Source organism: Ischnura elegans, chromosome 3, assembly GCF_921293095.1.
Source record: "Ischnura elegans chromosome 3, ioIscEleg1.1, whole genome shotgun sequence".
NCBI classification, from domain to species: domain Eukaryota; kingdom Metazoa; phylum Arthropoda; class Insecta; order Odonata; family Coenagrionidae; genus Ischnura; species Ischnura elegans.
Window position 1 is genome coordinate 4,115,021 of NC_060248.1, and position 27,164 is coordinate 4,142,184.

At 43.1% G+C, this 27,164-nt stretch overlaps 1 protein-coding gene across 3 annotated transcripts in view; it reads right to left on the minus strand.

The window, feature by feature from the left end:
- The window catches only part of LOC124155339 (max-binding protein MNT-like), a 174,025-nt gene that overhangs the window by 55,221 nt on the left and 91,640 nt on the right, over positions 1-27,164 (minus strand). For all 3 annotated transcript variants that reach the window (XM_046529074.1, XM_046529075.1, XM_046529073.1), the window contains exons 2-3: positions 14,516-14,921; positions 12,029-12,185 (exon numbers count right to left, since the gene is read on the minus strand). In XM_046529074.1, the coding sequence (XP_046385030.1) occupies positions 12,029-12,185; positions 14,516-14,921 (563 nt within the window). The remainder of the gene's footprint in view (positions 1-12,028; positions 12,186-14,515; positions 14,922-27,164) is intronic.

The window sequence follows — 27,164 nt, forward strand, 5'->3', positions numbered from 1 at the left end:
CAAGTTCTGAGGCTAGTTCTTTATATACGCGAGAAGGGATTTCGTCTGGACCAGGTGATTTATTTGGACTAAGCGATTTCAATATATTTTCTATTCCGAGCGTACTAATGTCAATAGCTGGCATCTTATGAATACAGGGATTGTCATTGGTCTCGGGTGAGTTTTCGGAAGGCTCCGTGAACACGCTCTTAAAGTAGGAATTTAATAAATTGGCTTTATCGTAACTGCTTGTCAACACATCTCCATTGTCGTTTCTCAGCGAACATACGGTAGATCGTTTACCTTGAACTTCCCTAACATATGACCAAAATGCTTTTGGGTTATCCTGTAACTGCTCTACTAGTGTTTTTCTTTTAAAATTCGTGAACGCATTCCTGAACGCTTCCTTCGTGGCGGCTTTAGTCATCCTATATTTTTTAATTATTAGCTCGCGTTCATTAGCGGATAAATCCGTGCTGACTTTTTTCATTTTAGCATGACACGCTCTCTGTCGCCTCAATGATTTTCTCACTTCCGCGTCGTACCATCTCGGTTCGCTGCCTTCTTTTACTATTTTACTAGGGATGTAGCTATTTATTCCCGAAGTTACGAGCGAAAGAAAAGCTTTCCAAGTATTCTCTACATTTAACTGTAATACTGATTCTTGAAACTCGGGGAAAGCATTTTTCATATGACTCTTAAACCCATCAAAATTAGCTCTTTTAAAAATGAAAACTTTACGCTCTTTTTTAAAGTTTACAGCGGTATTTAGAGAAAACTTTGCAGTTACTACCCTATGGTCACTTATTCCTTCGACAGTGCCAACGTTTATTACCTGATGTGGTATATTTGTCGCTAATAAATCAAGAATATTTTCTCCTCTGTTCGGTGCGGATGCTATTTGAAACAATGAATTAGATGTGAAAGTGTGTAATAAAGCCTCGCAGATCACTTTATCCCTCCCACCAGGAATGAAGCTATAAGTCTCCCAATCTATAGAAGGTACGTTGACATCTCCACCCACAATCAAGTTTCTTTCAGGATACTTGGATGCTACGCTGTTTATTTGATTTTGAAAATCCAACATTGACGTTATATCTGAGTTAGGTGGTCTGTAATACGAACATAATAAAATAGTTTTGAATTTTGGACATTTAATTAAACACCACACAGATTCAACGCTGGTCTCAGTTACGGTTATCGCTTGGCTGACGATTGAATTCTTTACAGCTATAAAAACTCCGCCCCCAACTCGATTAATTCTATCTTTCCGATAAACAGTGAACGATTTTGGGAAGATCTCATTGTCTGAATCATCATCTGTTAGCCAACTTTCTGTTCCAAAAATGACGTTACACTTCGTACTATGAATTAAATGGTGGAATTCGGGAATCTTATTTCTTAAACTACGGCAATTAACCACAGCCACGATTAAAACTTCGGAACTAGTATTATTGCGATTCGGGAATAATGCTGATTTGCTTTTGTCGAATAGACTATTCACAGGCTCTATACCGCTGATAAATGGAAATGCATGTCTTATTGACACACTATCAAAATGACTTGAGCCTTGACTGCCTTTGAACGTGTTGCTCGACTGACGCTTCTCGTGCTTAAATGTAATACCTGAAACGCTGATTTTTCTCTCTACTTCTCTATTCTCATTTCTGGAAGAATCTTTGTCTGTGAAAAGTTTTGAACTTACCCCTTTATTTTTCAACCCACTAATATATCTACACTCTGCCCTACTCTCTACTCTAAAAAAGACCTACAGTGCTCAAATATGCTACTCGCTACACGACTAGCCGACTCGGCCGTGTAATGGACTCCCGAACGGTTCAGAGGGATCCTACACGATCGGATTGCCGGCCTAAGGTCCACGAAGGAGGCTCCGATGTCCGTGCAGAAACGACGCAGCCTCTGGTTTATGCCTTCCACTCGGCTCCAAACCAGAGAACCACGATCGATCCTCGGGACAAGACTACAAATCGAAAGCTCAATGCCGACTCCAATGGTCCCACCCACCCGCTTCACTTCGGAATTCAGATCCCGGAGGGAATCTAGAATTTCCTCAGATCCACGGAAGGTGGCATCATTGACGCCGACATGAGCCACGACCCGCAGTCTGGAGCACTTCGTGCCCCGTACCGCCGCACCAACCGCCTGCGTCACCTGAGGAACACCGCCACCAGGGATGCACCATGACGTTACACGGTCGCTTACACCCTCGCGGTCTGCCCTCTCCCGTAACGGGACCATCACACGACGGACATTGCTACTCCCTAACACTATGATTCCCCCCTTCCCACTCTGACGCCCCTTCCTAGGTGCCGGTTTCGGGGTAGGAGTAGGCACGTCAGGCACCTCGGAGTTTCCATCCGACAGCAACTGGTACCTGTTCGAGACGGGGACGGGATTTGCCTCAGCATCCCCCAAACCCCGTCTTAGAGTGACACTACCACCGTCCCTCCGAGACACGACCCTCCAAAACTCAGATTTACGGGGTGACGTGACCCCGTCATCGAGAGATGGACCTCGAGGAAGGCTCTCGATCGACCAGCCGCTATTTGCAATCGGGCGAACCCGTGTAGCCCCTGTGGCACGGCGACCTTTCGAAGAACCACCCCTCGGACCATTCCCCTCAGCGGTATCAGCCACCCTTTCAAACTGGGCCCGAAGTTCCCGCACCATCGTCTCCAACGCGGTAATGCGGTCTCCGAGAGCCTCGCATTCACCGGCGTTTTCAACTCCGGCAACGGGTGACCTATTCGAAGGCATCCTATCACTATCGCAACTTTGGATTTCAGAAAAGCTTACCTGACGGGAGATACGCTTAATAGATATTTGAGAGAGTAAAACAAACCGATAAACTTACTAGCTTGTCTCTTTTTAATAGATATTTACGCTCAATAGATATTTGAGAGAGAGTAAAACAAACCGATAAACTTACTAAATTGTCTCTTTTTAAACGTAAATAAGGGAATGTAGTTACCTGGATATGGATTAAGTCGATTAATGGGTTTAAAACTAGAAAACTATATAGTTCCAAAGAAGACTAATTAACGAAATTAAGATATAACTTAACGTGGGACAAATAGATTAACGATAATAATCAACAAGAGAGCAAAGACGAAACTAACTAGCTAAAATATAAATTCCCCGCAATATGATCCCCACGAAAGAGCAAATCTATAAAAAGGGTGATAGACTAACAAAAATGTATAAATAAGGGTAAATAAGTAATAAAAGTACTAACAACAATATATAAATACGCGTAAATAGACTTTAAATAAATAAGTATAAATAGACTTTGGATAAATAAGTAAAAAAGAGTATATGAGTCCTTGAGATAAAAGTGTGATCAGTTGCAATGCGTTTGGTGAAAGTATATCCTAACACATGAAAAACGCTAACAAGGCAAAAATATCAAAACCGCACTCGAAAATGCAATGGAAAATAACTGAAGAAGAAAAAGGTCAACCTCCTACCCTCTAAATAGTCACTCGAGTTAACCGAAAGTGGAAGAAACGGATTAGCAAAAGGGATTGATAGCAGGGGGGGAGGTGTGCCTAGCTCTTCAAGGACGCAGGTGTTGTTTTGAGAGGGCTAGGAGTGAAGGGGTGAGTCAATGACTAACAACAAGAGGGGCGGGAGAAACTACCTGTGTTTCAAGGGGAGATATGTGCTAAAATGACCACTACTGGAGAACGGAACGAGAGTTTTCAAGATCACAATGAGAGTGCTGCGCTACGAAAATTACAATAAAAATCCTAACAGTCAAAATAGACCTCAAAACAACGGTAAAACAAATAATATATGAAGAGCTTTATAACAGAAAAAATATATTAAAACAATATGTATATGTATCGTTAGCCTATAATAAGAATTAAGAGTTAGGATTACACACCTGATGTAAAAGAAAGAGGGCAACTATCACAAAATTACTTAAATAATATTAAGACACTATTCCGATAGAAAAATTAAATCTAAAGCAGCCAAATATATATTCTACTTAACGACCGTAACACCAGATTAGTAAAGGCGCAGCGACACAAATAAAGATAACGTGCAAATAACTATGCAATAAATAATACTAAAGGGAAGAGAAAAATTTGAGATATACGTAAGTTTTCTACTTATCACTACTAGCAGATACTCGATAATCACACGTCGCAGGAACCGGGATCAAACAAAATCAGGATATTCACTCACTCGCACACACCACACACAAAACCCACACCAACTAACAATTAATATTGCACCCCTATATTAAAACTAAGACTAATTTAAATATCCTACGCTAATAAACAAATAAGCTACGACAATATATGTCACTGCACTATTATGCACAAGCAGCAAGACCCAAGCAAGCAGCAGCAAGCGCAGGTAGCAAGAGCAGGTAGTCTGGTGGCCCTGGGGAGCGCGCAAGGGATGCGTCCGTTCCGGTCAGGAGCTGGAGGCAGAATCCAAGAATCCAATGCTAGAGTCAGTGCATATCAACAACCACACACAATGACCTCCAAAATGGTGTTTATAGTTGGATTGGGTGTCTTTCGTGTGGCCACGCCACTGCGGCCTCCTCCGGAAGTAGGATCGAGAGAGGGGGGGAGGGGTGAGCACGTGGAGATAGAGGAGGGGAGAGGTTGTTGTTGTGGTCGGCCGGGAGACGACGGCCTTGGCGCTGCTCTCAAATTAAAGACGGGGGAATGCGCATGCGCAGTCTGCCTCCCACTCCCTATCGCGCACAGACAGAGAGGGAGGGAGAGAGGAATGTGATTGCACCTCACACTCAATATTTACTCTCTTTCTCTCTCTCTTTGCCGAGAGAGAGAGGCACGCGGCGATCCACGTGGCACGGACGACGGCCGTGCGGCATTTCCAGCAGCACCCGGTCGCGGCGCCACCTTCGCTAACACCACGGCAATAGGCCGACACTACTCTTTTCATCGAGTGACGTCACTTCGGATATGAGGAAGGAGTAGTGGGGGAAATAGCGAGCCGAATGCGAACCCATTCATGTCGCAGCAGACAGACATACTTCCGAATTTCACTGCGGAGAAATAAACTATAATTACGGCCCTCAGCCGATATTTAAATTAGTAGTGATATAACCTTCTAATTCATAACTTTCAATTCAGGACTGGAAAACTCCATCGCGAATACAGAAAAAATGGTTGGAATGAAATCCGAACAGATCGAGAAAAGAGGACGATATTGTGGCGTATATTGTGGAGCATTTTTTGAAAGAGACGTCATATTCAGACAAAAAAAACCTCGAAATTGAATGCCAACCTGATGCCACGACAGTCACGCCAACAGATGCATGCACAAGACGGAAGAGAGAGGCCACTAAGGAATGAGCGATACACATTCGACTGCTGAGTCCCAACCAGAATTTCTTAGATTTCTTCATTGAATTCCCATAGTTAATTCCTTTGGTAATATAACTCTCGCATTTCAACGTTTCTGTCGTGCAAAGAAATACAGCGAGGTTCAAACATGGATCTTCTCCGAGTGTCTCTGATAGGTGTTCTGTTCTCCAATGCCCAGCAATCTCCACAGCACAGCACGTAGCCTGCCTCCGAATCTCTCATTGTCAGCCTAATCCCTCCCCTCCCTCCTACTTACTTCTCGTGTCCTTCGGTTCTTTCTGAGCCCGATTCCATTCTCCCGCCGAGTATCGGAGACGAGTGCCAAGGAAAGGGAATCCCGATCGAGTGATAAGAGCTGCCCCAAGAAGCAGACCCATTGAACAGAGAGAGGCACAATGCAGTCAGTGGCGCCGACTCCAAGGGGCCTGAGGGGGCCCGAGCCCCCTCAAAATTCGTTATGGGTGTGAGGAAAATATGTGTCGGGCTTGTCGATTTTCCCCGGAGTGTCCAGATATCGAAATTCGAGTTATCAGGGTTCTAATGTTGATGATATGATTCTTCTAAAATGCTTAAAAAACTAAAAACTCACTACTTATAAAATATGTTATATACTATGAAGTTTCCCGGGGCAAGATCCCCGGTTTGGGTCCCCCAAATATTTTTCCGCATCCCTGAATGCAGCTGAGGCTTCGTCTAGATAGGTGTCGTGTCGCATAGGTGTCGTTTGGCGGTTGTTCTTCGCACCGGTCGGAAATATCACACGACAGATATGACGTCATAAACGGTATCGTGGGAAAAGCGTGGTGACCAGATGGATGCGCCGCTGGCCCAAGGGCTCCGGGTTCGAATCCTAATGGAAAGAATGTTTCCGTTGAATAATCGCGTAGGTGGATGGGAGGAGGTCCGCTGAATGCGTGCGTGAGTGTGGTCGTCGTGGATACAAGACCCACAACAAATCGGACTCAACTGCAGAATGGTAGGGAATAAACAACTTCACTCGGAGCCACTCTCCGGAGGAGGATTGAAGAGAAAAGGGAAGAGACGCCCTCCGATACTCACGAGTTGGTGACGTCACAAGGGTTGACTTCGAGTAAATGCGCTGTGCGATTGATAAAAGGGGGCGGTGAATTAATATGAGGAACGCCTCGCGAGATATGCTCTATTTCAATGAGAATATAATGATTAATGCAGAATTCAGATTATTCATTCGATAACTAAGTTCATTGCTTCATTTAATTGAGACAGAACATAAACATCCCCATGAGCTTTGTCCATGATCGTAAGTACATCATCTGTTTTCAATGCGTTGCAGATACGGATTCTTTACTAGTTACACTGATAAAATCGAAAAAAACGTGTCATTGTTTCATTTGAAAACACGCTGTCACGTAAAATGTGAAAAAATAACAGATTACATTAAAATTGTGAAAATGTATTTGGATCAACCCATCCCAGTCGACCTCATGAGCCAGCGCTTCCTAGTGGTCGTACAATCGTTGCCAGGACTACGCGCGTAAATACGACTTAATAAATGCCAAAGTGAGCAATATGTAATGGCGGAAGTGAGGCCAACGCATTGTACTCTCGACACTGCGCACCCCCCCCCCCCTCCCTTTCTCTCTATCTGCCTCGACGTCTCTCGTCCGCCGCCAAAAGCATTACGGGGGGAGGGGGGGTGAGAGACTGTGGGAGGGGTATCCTTCGTCCTCCCCCCCCCCCCCAACCAAAGCGCCAACTTGTTGCCCCGCCGTGCCGCGCGAGGGCTATTTCCAGAGGCGAGAGAGGATCGCCAGAGAGAGAGAGAGAGAGACACGCAAGGCATTCGTTCATCGACACCGTCGTTCGCAACTAAATGACACGCACCCAAGTTTCGCGAATGACTATCGTAAGAATAGTTCATTTTATCGATATAAGTCGTGATAAAACCTACAAACTATGCAAAAACAATGTCCATGTAGTCTTCAGAACATTCAAGTAAATCGCAAAGAGATCTGAATGTGGAGAAAGTTATGTAAATTATGTATATAGGGCCGTTCCCTTCAAAATCACGCAGGAGACAAAAATACATGCCGCAGACCTGTATGAATGATTTAGAAATCGACCACTTTTAATTTCCTTAACTAAATTGTCATTAAAAAAAGTTAATGCCATTAAAAAACAACCGGAAAAGGCCTTCCTGGCGATATATGAGAAAAGTCAATTTTTCAATGTCTCCAATATGGACAATATTGGGAATAGAATCTCGATGTTTTTATTTTGGAGAGATATCTTATTATTACACTAATTAGCATGAAGAAAGTTTAAATGGAATGATAAGCGTAATATTCATTTCAAAATTTGCTAAAAAATTTAAATATTCTAACAAATTTGACATTTTTATACCCATATTATTACCGTATGTACTTTTTAAACAGGAGCATGAAGAAAATTCACTAACTCTTGGTTAACTATGTGGTATTCCATTATTTCCTGGACATAGACAGTTACTTATACCACTTATTTTATAAGAGCGCGACCCGGGTTTCAATGAGTAATCATCATCATCAGGCGCTAATTATAATTTGTTTATCTTGTAGTTACCTAGTTACTTGATGAATTTTAAAACGGACGCCAGAATAGGTGAAAAGGATGGGTAGAGGTATTCATTTATAAGGGTACTATCTTGATTTTCAATAATTTTTAAAATTTCTAACTATTCCCTAGAATCCAGTTCTCGGCGGTCATTGCAAAAATTTAAAATATTCATTTTAAAATCGCTTCTGTGGCAGTTACATATTAAGTGCTTAGCAAAATTACTCTTTTCATCTTTATTATGTTTGTAAGCACTTAAATGTTCTTTTTTCCTGATTTCAAAACTTCTTCCTGTCTGTCCCACGTATACACCATTGCAATCGCTGCATTTCAAAGAATAAAGTCCACATCTATCCAATCGGTCTATATGGTCCTTGCATTTAACGATCAGTCTCCTTAAGGTGGAATAAGGTTTAAAAGCCAAGCGGAATTTGTCTTTAGGGTAAATGATGAGCCATTTTCAGAGAAAGTGCATCGAGGTACGTCACTGTGCACCACTGCTTCTTTTTATCCTCGTCCGCCGAAAACATTTGGTCGATAGCCAATCTTCTCTGTTTTTTAAATATCAGTTTATCTATTAAATTTTGAGAATAACCGTTGGCAGAAGCAATTTGTTTAATGGTGATGATTTCTTTCTTAAAGTCTTCTTTGGAAAGTGGTATGCTTAACAGGCGATGAATCATGGAATGAAAAGCCATAAGTTTGTGTGAGTAATGGTGTCTTGAACTTGCTCTGCTCTGTCTTAAGTGCTTACAAACATAATAAAGATGAAAAGAGTAATTTTGCTAAGCACTTAATATGTAACTGCCACAGAAGCGATTTTAAAATGAATATTTTAAATTTTTGCAATGACCGCCGAGAACTGGATTCTAGGGAATAGTTAGAAATTTTAAAAATTATTGAAAATCAAGATAGTACCCTTATAAATGAATACCTCTACCCATCCTTTTCACCTATTCTGGCGTCCGTTTTAAAATTCATCAAGTAACTAGGTAACTACAAGATAAACAAATTATAATTAGCGCCTGATGATGATGATTACTCATTGAAACCCGGGTCGCGCTCTTATAAAATAAGTGGTATAAGTAACTGTCTATATCCAGGAAATAAAGGAGCATGAAGATTCTTTTACGCATTTCATTATCAACAGTCACTTGTTTATGACCAGCATTTCGCCAAACCAAATAAACACCTGATAAACGGGTGTATATTTTCAAAATGGCGGTTTTCCGCCATGACGAAATTAGCGACGTCCCATTTATCGAGAGGGAATCAGCGTAAACAGACACTGCACGACTCATTTTTCTAGCGAATTATTTTGAAAATCAGATTAATTGTTTAAAAATTGTTTGTTTAAATAATGAATTGTCAAAAAAGAAACACATGATGGTCGTGTAACACGTGATTCCACTAAGAACGTAAAAAAACAAGCAGGGTTTTCTTCCTATTAGGAGATTAAAAAGTTCTATGAGTGGGATGGCAATCCATCAGAATAGGGCGTGTGCCGGTTTTGGGACAAATAATACGAGACTCCATCTCATTCTCTTTAATAAATTGATTGACCTCCCATTACATTTTAATTTCCTGCATTCAAAAGTGAGTTTGGTGCTCCAGAGAATTCGCTGCTTTTAAAGACGTTCATCGACAAGCAATTTTATAAGTCCACTGATAGGTACACAGTCGTACCCATTGTTGCATTAAACAGCGCATTGTGGCCAGGAGAGATTGAATGTGGCGATGCGAGCCCTAATTTCACCGCAAGACCCACACCCTTGCGGCAGACGAGTGCGTGACGTCACTCGAGTCCATGGCAACTCACTCCCCGCTCGCACGTGGTGGTCCTCTTTCTGCGATTGGGAAGGCCATCGCATAGCACCTCAGCATAGCGAGAGCGACGACAGCAATCGTCTCCTTGGGCACCCTCCTCCCCTCTGCTCGTGGTGACCCAAATAATTTTCTGCCCAATGGGGTGACCTCGCCGACCACAAACACGCCCTCCTTCGAGAGGGGAGGCTGACCACGGGCCAACAAAGGCTGTGTTGCGTCACAAGGCTGACTACATTGGGTCGCCGCGACACCTCACTGCGCTTGCAAACAATACCACGAATGTTAATGCAAAAGATACGGCATTGGGCCACCGTTAGATCCCACCAGAAATCAAAACGAAGTTCAATAAGTTGCCACTAACGAAGCTGACGGAAGAGCGATCCGAGATACACTAAGGGGAAATACGTCATAATAGGCTAGAAACCAAAATTTCCATTCGATTAGATACAATCGATCGAATTTAACGCTCTTCCTTGCGAGTGCAAATACACTCAAATGCAACCATGAGAATCAATGGAACGCCACGTACTCATCGGCGGACATTTTAGGAAACAGATGCAATCGTGTCATCAGCGTGACGGAGTGGTCATCACGTGATCGAATGAATAAGACGGGGAGACGTCATATGTCCTTTTTTCCCAGCACACTAGTAAGCAATGTTCATTGCAACAAACTTTTCAATTTGTCGGCCTCGGTGGTGGCGGGAAAAGTCCTCGCCTACAAAGGTCATGTTCAGAAGTGCCATGTTTAGGTCATAACTAAGGTCGCGGGTTCGAGTCCCGTCTGGATGGGTTTCCCCTTCCTGGACATGGGTGCGTGTGATCGACTGAACTCCCGATGTAAAGGCCATATTGTGCTGTTTTCGGGAGTAATTGCGATACATAAATAAAAATAAATAAATTCGACGGGCTCCAGTGGTCATTTTGATCAATCCTCACGCGGGCCACTGACCGTTACATCGAGAAAATAGCTTGGAATATATCGAAAGACTCTCTTTAAACGTCGAGAAAATAGCTTGGAATATATCGAAAGACTCTCTTTAAACGCGTACGTGATGAGTGGATTGGAGTGGGTGCAATCCCAACTATCACTCGTTTGTATTCCTTGATTTTGCTGCCCCTGGGCAGCTGACAACCCGCGGCACTTGACCCATACCCACACCACATCAATTGCAAAATTCTTTCGGGCTCGCCATTGTACGTTAACGGTCGTCTCGCCATTGTCGCCACAGGGCTGCCACCTACATGTGTGAGCTGCAACACCGCACAGCCAATGCGAAAGAACAACAAACGCGTCTAAGGGGTGTTTTCATAGAAATTTTCACGGTCTTTCCTCGACTCGACACCATCTTGGAATGGATGGAGGCAATACATAATTCACTAGACTTCAGAGGGTGGTTACTCTATATATAGAATTTTATGAATCCTCCGGTTAACTACAGTGACTTCACTCCAGTTAAAGGATTCATTTGCTAATAAGTCTATGATTACTCGCCGATGAGCAAATCACATTATTCTCATGATTCACGAAGTACCTACAGAGAAAATTATGACAATTTTATTTTCGTAAAATAGACCTATTTACTGGAGTTAATCAAAACTTCACTTGTGCTCAGGAAAGAAAAGTACTCAAATGAGAATGTTCAAATAGAATTTTCAGAGAAGGAAGAGCCAATAGGTGAGCCTCGCGCGTCCCTCATTCCACCAATCACCACTGAAGACCAAAGGGCGCAACCATCGTCAAGGACACAGAATGACCCGGGATGTCGAACCCTAGCGACGCCTTACAACCCGCATCCAGGTTGAAAACAGAGCAAGTTAGGGTGAATAGGGAGAGTGAGAGTTTGAGCACGCGTGAGCGATAAATACCTCAAGGGGAAATCCAAAACAATCCACTAATTAGTAAGATATCCCAACTCATACACTAAGAACCCAAGGTACGAAAATTGAAAAAGCTATAGCTATTGAATCATAGGCAGGAGTAAGAGTTGCTCTAACGCCCTCTATGTCTACAATACATGTGTTGCGTCTTCGGATAGTAGAACTATAGTACACCCACAAAAGACCATAACACGCTAACTTAATCTAAAAAAAACATTCAATGTTTTAACCTAGCATATTTATTACAACTCTATCTTTATAACAACTCAAACGAATGAGCGGATTTTAAAAGGGAGGCTCATTAGCTCTTTCAGGGGCGGATAAAATCCTAACAACGCAAGCGATAAGCATGTGCACTCGACGGGCACGCACAGGAAGAGAAAGAAAAGGAGATGTGACCTGTATGTGGCGAAGAGCGCTGTGGAGGATGCTCAGGTTGGAAGACTTCTTCTCGTCGTGCGCGGCAGGCAGTTGTTTCTTGAGCAGCTCGAAGCACTCCTTGAGGTGCGCGCGACGATTCTTCTCCAGCTTGTTGTGCACTTCCCGCGTCCCGGAACTATTTAGGAAAAAAAGGAGGAGGCATTGGTCAGTGACATGAGGAGGGAGACTCGCGGTGGAAGGATTATGAATTATACGATGATTACATTCTGCTGCAATCGGCATGGATCGCTTACTCTTCTTGACACGATAAATCCTTCCTTCCACAGAACTTTGCCTTGGATCAAACTCCAACGTGATTGCATTAAACAATACTAAGAAAGCATTGAGAATGGTTATTATGAGGAGAGCCCACCTGCTTGTTCGCACGTTAACAGAAAAAGAGTTGAGCAGCGATTCATTTGCGCGCCTCTTCCCTAAATACAATCGCGCGCATCATGCGCTACAGGAAAACAACTAATTATATTCAACTCCAGGTGACTTAGTCACGCGCACAATGAGTGAGTTTTCGTCCTTTCGATTGCACTGCCGAGTCACAGAAATTTTTCCATTTGATTTGTAGTTATTTGTAACCTGGGCTATCTATTAATTAAAAATCAAGTGATGATATATGTAAGTTGTATTTTCAGTCGCTGCGCAGTTCGGCATGCATTTCCACAAAGGTGCAACATCATCTTTGTTCCTGAGCAATCATTATCTTTCTCTAATAGGTTCCATCGAATAAACTAAATAATGCGCAAAAGATCTAAAAATTAAAAAAATAAATTGGCATAATTTACTTCCGTTCCACACACCTATAAAAGTGATTCCTCGCTATCCTAAAGGCGGCCTCTACTTTTTCCATGCACAAGATTGTGTTGTTCCTCTTCACAAATATTTTTCATCTACGCTTCTCCAGCCTTCCCCACTTTGCAACATATTTACTTCCTTATTCTCACTTACATAATAGGGTGCTCTCCTGTTTATTATTTTATTGCCTATCGAAAGATTATTACTCCTGGAGTACGTATTACACGCTTATAGATTTTTAAATGACGATATCTATTTTTCGCGATTAAATAAAAAGTGAAAAATTTCAAGCGCGCGAAAACGCGACGGCCAAGCATGGATGCTGGGAAGCGCCCGTGTGACGTCTAGCTGTTGCTGTGTGAGGCCACCTGGGTGCGAGGCTATGAGTGCCGCTACGATGCAGGCTGCTTGCTGCCGAGCATGGCGGTAGTGTGGAGTACCATGCTAGCAGGTAGCACTTGGCTTAAATAAGGATTATCATTACTCTAGCAAGCAAAGGAAACTTTCCGACCTTAGCCAATTTTAATAGGTTATTAAAAGATGTTATGTATTATTAAGAGATGTTTCCCTGAGCTCTGTGCCTCATGCATGCAATGGTAATCTCAGACGACGTAAAACTCCTATCTACTCGCATAGAAACTAGGTTCCTGTGACGTCACGTGGAGTGGCATCGCATGGGCGCCAATGTGGCCTTTTTAAAATGAGGTTGACCATTAACATTCGTCTAAACTGGGATTTCTACAACCAACAATTTGTACATTATGAATAAACTAATGCTGGGTAACGAATCGCAATCAATGCCTTTCGTTTTCTTTAATGAATGAAACTACCCTATACTGCCCTTCCTCTGTTTTCGCAGCCTTGTATTTTCTTCTTTCTTCAATGATATCGAATACTTCCTCCGTGATCCATACATGGTTTTTTCATAACGACTTTTGTTTTAAAAGTGACCTCACTGATTCCAAATCTCTTTCACTGATTTTTTTGGACGTATTCTCTTTTCCACATCTTTTTTGAAAGCCAGTTAATGCTGAACCTCTTTCAATTTCTCAATCGGCCATATGTTTTTCACAGAAAATTGTCACACAGAGTTACCGTCAGAAATTTTTTAATTTGTTTGCGCGGCACATAGGAGGAAAACGAATAGAGCAAAAGAACATTAAGAGGAGAATTTCATTAGCAAAGGAGGCGTTCATGAACAGGAAGGAGCTCATGAGAGGATCTTCAAGTAAGAGTTTAAAGAAAAGGTTTGCGAAGGATCTGATCTGGACTTAGCCTTTTTGCGGTGCAGAAACATGGGACACTAAGGAAGCAGGACGAGAGAAGACTGGAGGCGTTCGAGATGAGGGAAGAATGTAGTTGGTGAAGTGGACAGAGAGGAACGACAAAGTGCTGGGTATGGTGGGTGAGGAGAGGCAGCTTCTAGATGAGATACGGAGGAGACAGAAGGTATCGATGGAGCGAGTACTTAGCGGGGAGGGGATGTTGAAAACAGCGTTAGAGGGAAGAAAATGTTGGGTAAACGAGGGAGGGCGAGGAGGAGAATAGGATATTTAGATGTAATTTTATGGTGAATTTTAATTAAGATGGGAGTTACGGACTGGAAGCCAGGGAGCTGCACCCATCGATAGAAGGCATTGACGACGATTGGAGACTCACCCGACGCGGCGCCGAAGTTCCTGCGCCTCCTCCAGCCGCGCCAGTTGTCCAGAGACGGAGATGCGCCTGAAGGCGCGGGGCGGGGAGGCGGGCGGGTGCTCGTCGGGGCAGCAGGGGGTGGTGGGCGCTGCTGCTTTGAGCGGGGGCGAGGGGGGCGGAGCCGCATCCTCCTCCGCGCCATCCTCCTCCACGAGGTGTGGCAGGGGGTGTTGGGGCTGCAGGTTGCAACGGGGCGGGGGCGGAGACGACGGCGGAGAGGCGTGGACGAGGGGCGGAGAGGGGCAGCACAGGCCATTGCGGAGGGGCGGCGTCGCCCCGGGGGCGGAGGACGGCGGGGGCGGAGGTGGGGGTGGCGGCGTCGGGGGCCCACTCGACGAAAAGCCCTTGTAGTCCTTTGGGATCTCACCTGCAACATAAGGAAGAGAGAGAGAGGCAACTTCAGACACGACAACAACAATGCGTCCCGTAAACAATGACAATTCGCCAAACGTTTGGACACCTGTTGCTCTCCTCCCTATAGATGATTTTTTAATTAACTAGCCTAATTTTAGCTACCCGAGCCAACCGATGAACAAGTTGAGGAAATTCGAGACCTTTTTCAACTTGTGATGATTTAAAATATCGTAGCATCAATTCATCTGAAAATTCTTGTATTTTAGTTGTCTTTTATGTATTCTTTCTTTCGGTAAACGTACGGTTATAGGATTTACTGGGAATAAACAGCCAAGTTTATAGGATCGAATATTTTTTCTTAGCTTGCCCTTTGGTATGTTCTGCCTGTTCTGCGGCTTTCATCATTTCAAATTATTATATGCTCTACTGTTATGTAAAAAATCATTTAGGCATACAACTATCTCCTATAATTACTAGCCTAGTCATTAGATATTTTTCTCGTGCAGAAATGCCTAAAACTGAAAATGAAATGACCAAGTAACTTACATGGAATTTTCTTATTTATTAATTTTAGGTGCGCGAGCTACACTTAACATCTTGTGATATCCGTGGCCTTGGACGAGAAGAAGGGGAAGATAATTCGTGTTGAATTGAAGGTGCCCAGATCGGAGAGAAGTGCCTGTAATTCACAGTAACCAAACCATCATCTAGAAGACAAAGAGACATCGTGGCAGAGGTGACATTTAAATCTACGGTACAGCCGTGACTACGTCACACACCTGCGATCGGTCCTTCTCTCTAGGTGGCTATGCATGCTCTATCTCGCCTCCGTTGCTATTAATATGAGACGAGCGTTGTCGACTCCAATCGAGGCTCCAAAATGTCGACTTGCGTCTCAAAAATCTCTCGTACAAATACTTCCACGCGAGCTATTGCCCTCAATTGAAGCTAGTTGTTAATAGGATATCATGAATGAAAATAGACGAATTCAATTTTACCACAATTGATCCAGCAAAATCAGTTGAGTTGAAGTTAAGTTTTCAGAAATAAAAATCCCAAATCAAACTCGACTTAGTTTGTGAGCTATAAGCCGCCGAGTGAGGGACACAGAGAGGACTCAACATTGAGTAATGTTCTGGAAAACGGCCCCGAGATTGCGAACTTTGCAATAGCTTTGCTATTTATAGATATGCATTTACGAGTAATGCTAGACAGTTTTTTAACAGCGATGGAGGCACTTCAGTCAATGATAAAAAAGAGAAATTTGCTCCTCGTGACGTCATTCGATGCATCGTTGCTACGGATTAAGGAAGTGCGCTAAAGAGATGACGTCACAGATATCGCCAAGCGACGGAACGCGAGTTGTTCCACTGGAATTATAAGCGACGAGGGCCACATTTAAGAATTTGATTAAAACATAAAGTTGGAAATTTGTATTCTTCTAAGGGGAATTCCCACCCAACGAATTCAAAATAAAGGCATAAATTAAGAGATAACTATTCACCGTCATGAGTGAAGGCCGAAAATAGCGCATCTTACGAAGAAGATCCATTCATGACACAGCTGCGGACTAAATGCGTGCACTGAAATAGGAAAGCAAGGCATTCGAGAACGAAAAGGACAAATCATCTTCATGTAGATACACACTGCCAACATGCAAGCCAACTCTTATAGCCACGGGGACACAAGCAAAACGACAAATAAAAAGCACATGCATTCATTTCCCGTCCTCAATTGTTCCACTTCCTATCGGGCTTCACGACTGCCGATATTTTGACTGAAAATTTTCAATTTGAATGAAAAAAATAACGAAAGTCCTGCGTGACGATGACCGAGGAATATTCCATCGATACGACGCCAGTGACCACAGGGCTGACCCACTCGGAATCACGTTAAATTTCTATTTTAACCCCTTTTCTATAATTTCTAATTTCAGCGCATAAAAAAATCTCGCTCGTTCCTTCTACACATTTCCTCACTTGACGGACACTTTGCACGACGCTGGTTGTCGGAATGCCAACGTAAGCAGAGAAAAATACCAAGGAGCCATTTCAAAATGTTCCTCTACACATTCACTGAAGAATTCATTCACGGCAAGCAACACGGCCGGAAAAAGTCTTTCGGCAAACACAGAGTGAGCAAATCGCTGAGAGCCAAAGGTCGTGTGCATGACACAGTGGGCAGGGGAAGCGAAGTTGCAATTCATTATAAGGATTCTGTGGAAGATGGAATAAGAGACGTGTAACACGGAAAAAAGACTTCCCCATTCAAACATTCTCCCATAATCCAAGCATAAAGAAACACCGAAATTTCATCCCAGTTTTCATGAGTTGGTGACGTCACTCGAGAACCTCACTCAGAAAGAACCGCTCGTTGGGGGAAAGGAATCGCTCATCAGAGTGTAAACAGCAACAATCCATGCGACACACATGCGCAAGGTCAACGAGAAGGGGATGGACGCTAGATATGACGTCGCGACGTCATCAACTTATCCGCAAAACGGTTAATTAAGGCAGTCGATATTTTATCCCAAATATCTCGAGAGGAGGATGATTGGAAAACGGAAATATCCAGCTCTTACTTTCCAAAACCAATCGAAATGTACAATAAAAAGAGAAGTTGTCGATTGAGGCGACATATCGAGTGGAGACAACATTCCCAGGGCTCCCTCTCACCAACTACTTTTTCTCAACGACAACTTACATTCGCTCACATTCCTCGTTCCATTTGCAATTTCCTCCTCGCCTTCACATTCCCATGTCAATTGAACTTGAATATTAGGCTTGGGCCAACACGAAGTACATCTAACTATTTGCAATTGCTATTCTCTATGCATTTCGACGCACGGGGTCAACATCAGATCAATTGACTACCTATGACTTAATCATCACAATTTAATTCACCTCACGCGTCGAAATGTAATCGTGAACAACAACTATTCCCTAATTAAAAGTGGAAAATAAATAAAAATGATTTCCTCAAATTCTCTCGTAAGTTTAAAATATGTATTACACAAAAATATCATCTCTCCCAACACTCGCAAACGGACAATAGCAACAGATGCGCATTTGCAATCGGGCGCCACACATGGGGGAGTCGAAGGATGGCGTCCCCCCCCCCCCGAATAGCACACGAAATGGGTCAAGGTCCCCTCCAACCCCCCCCCCCCCCCCCCCCCCCCGTTCAGCGCGCGCAAGGTGGCGCTCGCGACGAGTAGTGCGTCGGCCGGCCGAACTCCACGCGCGCGGCGCCACGATCGCCCCCAACCGCCCTTGCCCGTTGTCGCGTCCGTCCTTGAGTCACGCCGCGTCGCCGTCACGCACGCTCTCAATGTCGCACGGAAGGAGAATTAGGGGCACAGACACGCGTCGTTTTCATGTTCAGCACAGATAAGATGGGAGACGCGAAGGATGCGTGCGTCAAATTTAGCAGAAAGAATGGGAAATACGGCAACAATCGACAATGGTACCAACCGAAATGAGTACGCATGGCGCTACTCTTACACACAATACAACACTTCAACAATTCTTCTGTGGTCTCTATCTAAGGATCTTCACCTAAGCTAATATAAATTATAACATTTTAAACGCATCCTTCGAATATCAGACAATAAGCAATGATTTCCATCGTGCGCATGCTGTTTTTCCATGAAAAATGCAACATTCCAAAGCTATTAATTCAAGCTCCGTTCGAAAAAATATTTCTAACGAAACTTGATCGATCAAGTGCCTAGAATACTGCGTTCACGTTAAATTCTGCGAACGAGAATATTCAAAAGAGAAAGTGTGCGTCTCGTAATCGAGGAACACGAAGGCCAAGGATGAAGGATGAGTGCCGATCCATGCCGAACAGAGTGGCTTGGGTAATCATCTTTAGGGAGGAGAACAAATTACGCCGGCCAGCATTTGTTCTTCAAACGGCTCAGTCCGAGATAGTTCGGTAAACAGCTTGGCCACGTCCTAAGTACGGCCAACGAAATGGTTTGACGGGATGGATATGTCATTCCAAGACCATAAAAATGATACTAGTTAGGAAAATTATCACCATTTGAAAATGTCACATTTTACGAAAGCAGTAATTAATTATCCTTCATAAAATTAATATTTGCCTATCCACAGATACCATTTCTAAATATTTTTTAAGCCAAAAAGAAGAGCCCTTCCGCAAATACTATCCATAATTATTCGTAGTCAACGCGTCACCAGAGGGCATATTTCGAATTGAAGCCATTTGAGAATGGGCGTAGTTCGCCGAGGAGTGTCGCACAAGTACAAACAAGTGACAGTCGGGAGAAAAGCGGGGTGAACCGGAGTTGGAGCCCCTTATTCGCCAATTGGCGGATTGGCGGCGGTTTCTAGAACTATTTTCCCCGAGCGTTATAGTTACTAAATTTTTATCAACAAATTGGATTTATTATCGAAGTTACCAATTCATGAAACGCTCGAACATGACTTGCATGGAAGTGGATTACAAAAATAATGTGGACGAATGTTTTTCAAGAGTGGTTAAATATTTTAGCGGATATTTCACTTTATTGCCTGTTGTGCTTTAGTCAATGGTTAGGGCAGTGCATGCAAAGTTTTGAAAGTGACGGATAAAATAGTGACTGATTGGTATAGTTTTTGTAGAGAAGTGTGTGAGACTGTATTGATTGAAGAAAGTACTCAAATTGGAGGAGTGGGAATGACTGTCGAAAATACCACGGTCACTCAGTGGGCCCTGACGTTTTTGAAGCCTTCAAGAACGACATTATAAAAGTTTATACCCCTTGGGTCAGAGATATTGAAGTGGATTACGACAATCGTCCAAAATCTAATTAAGTACTTTTTTCTGTAAAATTTCTCATTAATTATTAATTTTTGCTGTAATAACAAATAAAATTTGATACAATTTTGATTTGTAGATAAAAATTTAGTAACCTTAAGGCGCGGGGAAAATAGTTCTAGAAACCGCCGCCAATCCGCCAATTGGCGAACAAGGGGCTCCAACTCCGGTCGCGCCGAAAAACGTTCGTTCATGGTCTGGAATCGATGACAGTATGCACCACGTTTATTAGGGTACATTCGCCAATGTCATCGACAAAGCAATGGAGAGAGTCCCGTTGTCAATGGAGACGAGTGATAAACGACTAGTCGACTCGCCACACCTGTTGTGCCGCCGGAACAATGGGAGGGGGGTCCTACGCCTAGAGAGAGCAATTGACAGATAATATATCGGAAAGGTTCGGTCGACTTCGGAGCCATTATTGATGAAGCGCGATTCATGAATTGACGACAAAGAGAGAGAGAGAGAGAATTCGCATTCGCGGAAACTACTTGGGATTCGCTACACTAAAATGCACGGGGGAGGGTGGCTTGTTTGATTCGGGGAGGGCGGAGGGATTTCCCCGATATGAGGAACATAATTAATAGCGCCTACCGTCCGCAGCTCGTTAGCGCTGTCTTATTACCTACTCGCCATCCATCTCCTTATACCGTGGCACCTCCTTAATTTCACGTTTATTTAAAAAATATCATAGGGCGTTCTTGTTCTAAATTATTTAACCACAAGTTACATTGACCTTGGCCCAGAAATACATTCTTGGGTACACAAATCGAGGCAGGAGGCATTGTAGATGTGGGTCAAGAGGGGAGTGGGAATGAAGGCAGAGGAAAAGGCAGGAAGGAAGTGCTGGGCATGGTGGGTGAGGAGAGGAAATTGTCACGAGGGTACGTACGGAGGCTGTGGATACGGCCTATTCGGTTATCTTTCCGATATTTTGAATCCGCTATACACCTGGAAGTCGGTACCGATGAAAAACGATACATCGTCCCGATATTTGATATCGATATTTTCACTCGCCGAAAAATGTCTATACAGCATCAGCACCCAACCGTGTGTTATATTTCTACAGGCATGGCACACACTTGTACCTATGCATATTTTTGACTGCACATCACAGTTGACGCAAAGAATTCATTGCACCCCGACTCACAATTTCTACGCCTAGACAAGTTTACAATTCATACAGCGAATGGGATCAGGGGCGATTACAGTTGGATAGTTGGCGCTTGGTCATAGAACAGTCGTCCAATCAGTGGAAGCCTTTGATGCCGATTGGGCGAGGTACCGTGCGAAGAAAATATGGCATCCGGTGACTGTGTCGAAGTTACATAGTTTTCCGAACTCAGTTACAGTTAGTTTTCAGAACAGTTAGTACCAATTATTTACGCTACAAATCACGTGGATTCCATTTAAGTACGCCACTTTTTTTTTCTTTTGGATGCATGAACCGCTCTTATATGATTGAATATCCCCTCGAAACTTACATATTCCAGTTTATAAATAATATGGATTCCTACATATTGAAGAAAATTACGTGATCTACACTCCTAAGTTTACATATTGCGCGGAATATACCTTTTGTGAGGAATAAATGTCCTCTCGTAAAAGGATATTATGTGTCCCCTCATGTGTCCACGGCAGAGCGTTCCGCCACTTATCACGATTGCCTTTTTTCGTGATAATTACAACGGATCTTCCGTCCAATCTTCACACTCCAATCAAGTCAATGTTTACAATTCATTGCATTATCATCGTTTGAGCGTCTTGTTCCGCACTTATATCTGTGAATAAATATCAGCCTTCGAGACTAGTGTATGCAATTTGCATGAGCAAACGTAGCTGACCCAGTAGATTTCTCTGGCAATGGCAATCAAACTAATAGCGTCACAATCATCGCTTACACTGCTAGATTGTTGCTGTCTGTGCCTTCCAGCCGTTTTCCAGTCGCTTCCAGCTGCTTCGCACGATGCTCTACTCTCGCAGTAGCTGTCGACGTGCGGACAGCCATTGCGGAGCCAACACATTGAGATTTACATTCGACCAATTATAATTGGTCGAATGAAAATATCAATCGATTCGTGTTGATCGTCTATAATAATTTAATTATTATTATCGACGCTGAAGCAGTTCAACTTAGAACGAGTAGAAGTCGATACCTCTGGATATATTGCAAAGAGCAACTATGTGGTTAACTCAGGCAAAGAATACGATTGGAGATTGTTTTTTTTCAACTCATAACTTATTAGGAATCGATTGCAGGCAAAAATTTTGTCACAGAGAAGAGAAGATGAATTTATTTGTCCTTCGCAATCTTCAATTCCTTTGTTTTTCAACCTATGACATCACGATGCGCGTTGGGATTCTCGTGACATTGCTGCGTTGTGGGTATTCTCAGTGCCGTCTTCGAGCATTTTCGTTCGACTTGTTTATCCCAGCTTATCATTTTCATGCACACGCTTTTCACGGATACACCTGCATCGTCCAAAACTATCTGAGGCACACAGATATTAAAATACGCAACCAAGTAACCACTAATGTATCAGAGAAATACAAAGATAACGGATTTCAGCAAAATACTGCAAAATTGTCCCTTTTCCAGCTCTTCTCATGCTCAATTTATGTACTTTCAGAGTGATTCGAATTAGTTTCATTCGCTTTTCGGCCCGTTTTGGCAATTTTACATCGCCATATTCGGGAAACTACAAAAAAAAACAAAAGTTGGCATTTTCCTTAGTCTCATTACCTCCTATCGCTTAGCCAAATTTTCAAAGATGAAAAGGTGACAATTCTATAAGGCGTGTTCTGATTTGACATACATTAACCATGTAATAGCGCTGCAATGAATGTTGCCAGGCATAGAGAGAGAGGCAGAGGGGCGGGGGTTGGCTATTTTAGTGCACAGGGGAGGCGTCTGTTTGCCAGTGGGAGATATTGTCGGAACGATGGCAATGTGCTGCGACAGCGCATGCGCGGGAGAGCCAATGCTTTCATCATTCGGAGGGACGAGCGCGATTTTCATTACTCCATCAGGCAAGTGCTATTCGCACGAAAAGCCATTGCGCCGAGAAACGCCTCGTCGGGCCCGAAATTTCCTCCCATGCACTTCGACTCCAAACCACTGCTTTCTTCAACTGCGACGCCGCCGTGACGGGGGTGCAAGAATAGAGTGAGAGAACGTGTGCTAGGCAGACAGAGGAGGCCAGGCACTTGTCAGAGGAATTCCTAGGATGCTGAAGGAATTCCTAGGCAAAATGTCCCTCCTATTTCATCGTCTCAGTCGGACCTAGAGATATAGTGAGGAGATCATCTCCGAATCTCTCAGAAAATTACAACTTCTCAATTGCTCAAACAATCTAAGGCTCTGACGTAGCGGCTCACAGCCTAATGGGGAACATGCATGCAAATTGTTCATCATGCCACTAACATAAGTCAGTCTCGTTTAATTGACATTTCTGTCCGGTCCAAATATATAAGCCAAAACTGCCCTAGTACTCCACAAGCATCTTTAAATGCTAATAAAGAGTTCTTAAATGTCGACTGAAGTCACGTGACTGGAAACGCCTTAATTGCAATAGATCGAAGTAAAAATCATCATCGAGCTTTGTAGTAGATTTTCTAAGGAAAAATTGACTTAAGAGGGATTTAAGAAGGCACAATACGACCACTTACTTTGGTCGAGTCCCGTATGGCTGCTGATTTCCTGAAAAACAGTGGTTTTTATTCGAAATTTCAAGTCGAAAAGTATTAGTCGAAATAATATTATAAACAATAAAAAGTCGAAATTTTAGGTTTTGCGTTGACACGTAGCGGGAGTTATGGGAATCACAGTAGCAAATATTGAGTTTCCCTTGCCAAAGGCCTCATATTTCTCGTATTATATTCCTTATATTTTCCTCACGGGTATAGTCTTAATCAGTATTTATTATCGTGAATAGCCACCTTCCTTAATCCTACAATGGGTAGGCTAATAAGTACACTTCTAGTGTTCTTTACAAGTGAAATGACTGATACGTCCTAAATTTGGTGGCCATCCGATAAAAAGTGGCGACTCGATAAAACCCTGCTTCTGGTGATCATTTCTATTTTGCTTCTCCCGTCGCTAGTGATCCTACTTCCCAAATAACAGCATTCATCTATGTTTGCTTCCCTATTCTAGTGTTAGTCTTGGCTTCTTCTCTTCTTCGGCCAACCAATATCTTCGTTTCCTTGGCGTTCCTTATTGAAAATTTAGATAAAGTATTTAAGTCCATTCTGTCGGTCATCAACCACTTTCTCCTCTTATTTTTGCCCTTTGGGACAAAAGCAAAAACCTTTTCCGGCGAGGAAACACAGTTAGGTAGTTGAGCGACGGGGCGCTATACAGGATTTACATGGTTTTCAGAAGTTTTTCTATTGAAAATTCATGCTGCAATACACTTATTGCATTAGGCAAACTGTGTAGGTGTGTAACGTAGACCGCAATCTGAAATCAACTTATTGTCATTTAATCATTTCAAATCTCCCCAAACAATACCCTTTATTTATTTAAACAACGCCTTGGCAACCCAACATATTCATAATTTGCCCTTTGACGTTAAAACAGCAATTATTTTCTCCAAATTTGCGTTTGAGCCCCTAAATTGACAGTTTTTCTATCCACTTCCTCGCTCTATCATGAGTCCGTGCCGTGACGTCACGCTCCGATGACGTCGTGTTTTCAAGCAGCCGATGGAGATTTATTTTTAAGATTCATGACTCGGCTAAAAAACATTATTCACCCAAGAAATTTCGGGCGAGTGGATTTGACGTAGGGACCTTCTTATTCTAGTACTTAAAAAATGTTCACGTTCCCCATTCAGCCGTAAAATCCCTGCAACGCTCTGCGGTCGTCGTCTTAACTGTTGACGAATCCTTTCATTTCTATCTGATCATTCGCGAACGCGAAAATAATGGAGAAAATAGAGAAGGGACCAATTTGCAGGTGGCAGAGCACTCGGATGGCGATGCACTCCGCGTCTTCGCTGACAATAGTTTCGCTGACACTGCAACTGCCTCCCTCAGGTCGACGAAGTTGGTGACGAGGAAGCACCAAGGAAGACGCGACGCACCCAACACACAGAGCATACGTCACTCACAACAGTTTTAGGGAAAAATTAAGCAAAAATGACTTGCACATGTATGGGTTTCAGAAAACAGAAGTGAAACAAGTGAAAATATTTCGCAGAGCCCAAGCATTTCACTCAATGTGGCCGAGTATTTCACCAATTAATGTTGACGTCTGAGGCGTAGATGGCGGTCGTGTGAGGCACGCAATGTCGTGCATTTTTCGGGAGAGGAGGCGAGACGCTCCCTTGTGTCACACTGCGATTCAGCGCTGACGAATTCCCGAATTCAAATGTCCTCACTGTTCATACGCACTGGCTTTTCCTCTATCCCTCTTCCCTTGAATCCTTCCCGATCGGTGGAGTCCAGTCACAAACACGGCCGTGGGCCCTGAATGCAGCTAGTGGAAGGGGTGGGGAATTGATTTCCACCGAGACCTCGAATCGAAGGAGTAGCAAACAGAAATGGGAACTTTGAACTACACCCCCGAAATTCTAGAACCTCCTATTGAAGGTAACGAAACAGAAAAATTATTATGCTAAAAGTATAAAAATTCTATGAAAACTAAGCGATTAACGCCCCCGTTTTCAGGTGAAGTTGAAATGTAGGTAATTATAGAGGCGGCAACCCAATGAATGGTTTTATTTCACCAGCTCACCATAGATATCCACCACTTCTGTCACTTGGTGGTATTCCATTAGAAAGGAAAGAACTGGTGCTACATATTAGATTATTCTTCGCTTGAATTACTATTCTTCGGTGGAACTTGGTGATGTTACTCTGATACCGGTGGATTTCATTAGTTCGTAAAACTCTCACTTTAAAGTTGGCGACCTGGGATTCAGTGAGTAATCACCACCACTAGGTACAATGTGTAATAAGCTGGTTTCCGTAGTTGCGGAACGGAAGGGGATATGAATTCACTAGGATACAAACCACGCTTAATAATATTTGATGGATATCCAACAGCGACTTGATTACCAGGCGCCCGGCATATTATCTCAGAGAGTTAATGCATTCCACACAGGTGGCTCAGCAAGTAATTAACCCAAAAAAATGACTCCCGGCCATTAAATATGATGCCCTCAGAACAATAATTATCCTAATGCAACGATTAAGACGGATTTATTGGTTTAATGTCTTTCCTGAAAGCCATAATCTAATGCACATGTCAACGACGCAGACCTCGCTTAATCAGCTGTAGGCAAATTTCATATCCGTGGTACAAATTCTCCTCCGACAATAGCGTGGTTTCCTATTATTTTTTATTGCCTAAATCGAAAGTTTATTACTCCTGGAGTACGCATTTCACGCTCTTAGATTTTTAAATGACGATTTCTAATTTTCGCGATTAAATTGAATTAAATGAAAATTATTTTTATTAGCGCGCGAAACGCGACGGCTAAGTATGAAGGCTGGGAAAAGCCCATGTGACGTCATTCTGGTTCTCGCCACCGCCGTGTGAGGTGACCTTGGGGCGAGGCTTTGAGCGCCACTAAGATGCAGGCTGCTAGCAGGTAGCGCTTGGCTTGAATGAGGTTTATTATTGCCCTTTCAAACGAGGAAAACTTTCCGACCTTGGCAAATTTTAATGGGTGATTATTAAGAGATGTTTCCCTGAGCTCTGTGCCTCATGCATGCATTGGTAACCTCAGACGATGTAAAACTCCTGACTACTCGTATAGCTATCTCGGTCCCTGTGACGTAACGTAGAGTGGCATCGCATGGCCACCAATCTGGCCTTCTTCAATCAATGAACAATGGGGCAAAATAGTTTAAAAGTTTTACAATGGGGAATTTTCACATTTTTTGAAAACTATGTCAAAATGTAGTAAACCTCTAGGAAAGAATATCTACCGGGGGAAATTTCAATACAAGCGTTAGTTTTCAAGATAGTAAAGGTCAAAGTGGAGGAGTGGGGGGTGCGAACGAAAGTAGTGTGTCCAAGAGGAGTGACGTCATTTCTCCCCAAACAGAGTTGCTAACGTCCGAGGCGTGGAGCTTCGAGATTGTTGCGGTATACGTACGCCAGGAAGACGGTATGTTTACCTACGTGAAGTGCTGTTTATAATATCGAATAATAAATATTGCGTGGTGCCTATGCGTTCAAATACATCTCGAAATTCTAATAAAAAATTATAATAAATCGTCCTTATGTCGAATAATAAAGCGAGAAGAAAGAAGTGGGTTAAGGCGATGAAGAGGAAGAACGATCTGTCGACGAAAACAACGGGATTTGTTCGTGAAGATCACTTTACCTTAAGTTATTACGACTGCATTATGCTGAGAAATGACTTGAGCGTGTGGTGCGGAGGACGTGCAGGTGCCCTGTTCGCGCAGTACCCGCCAG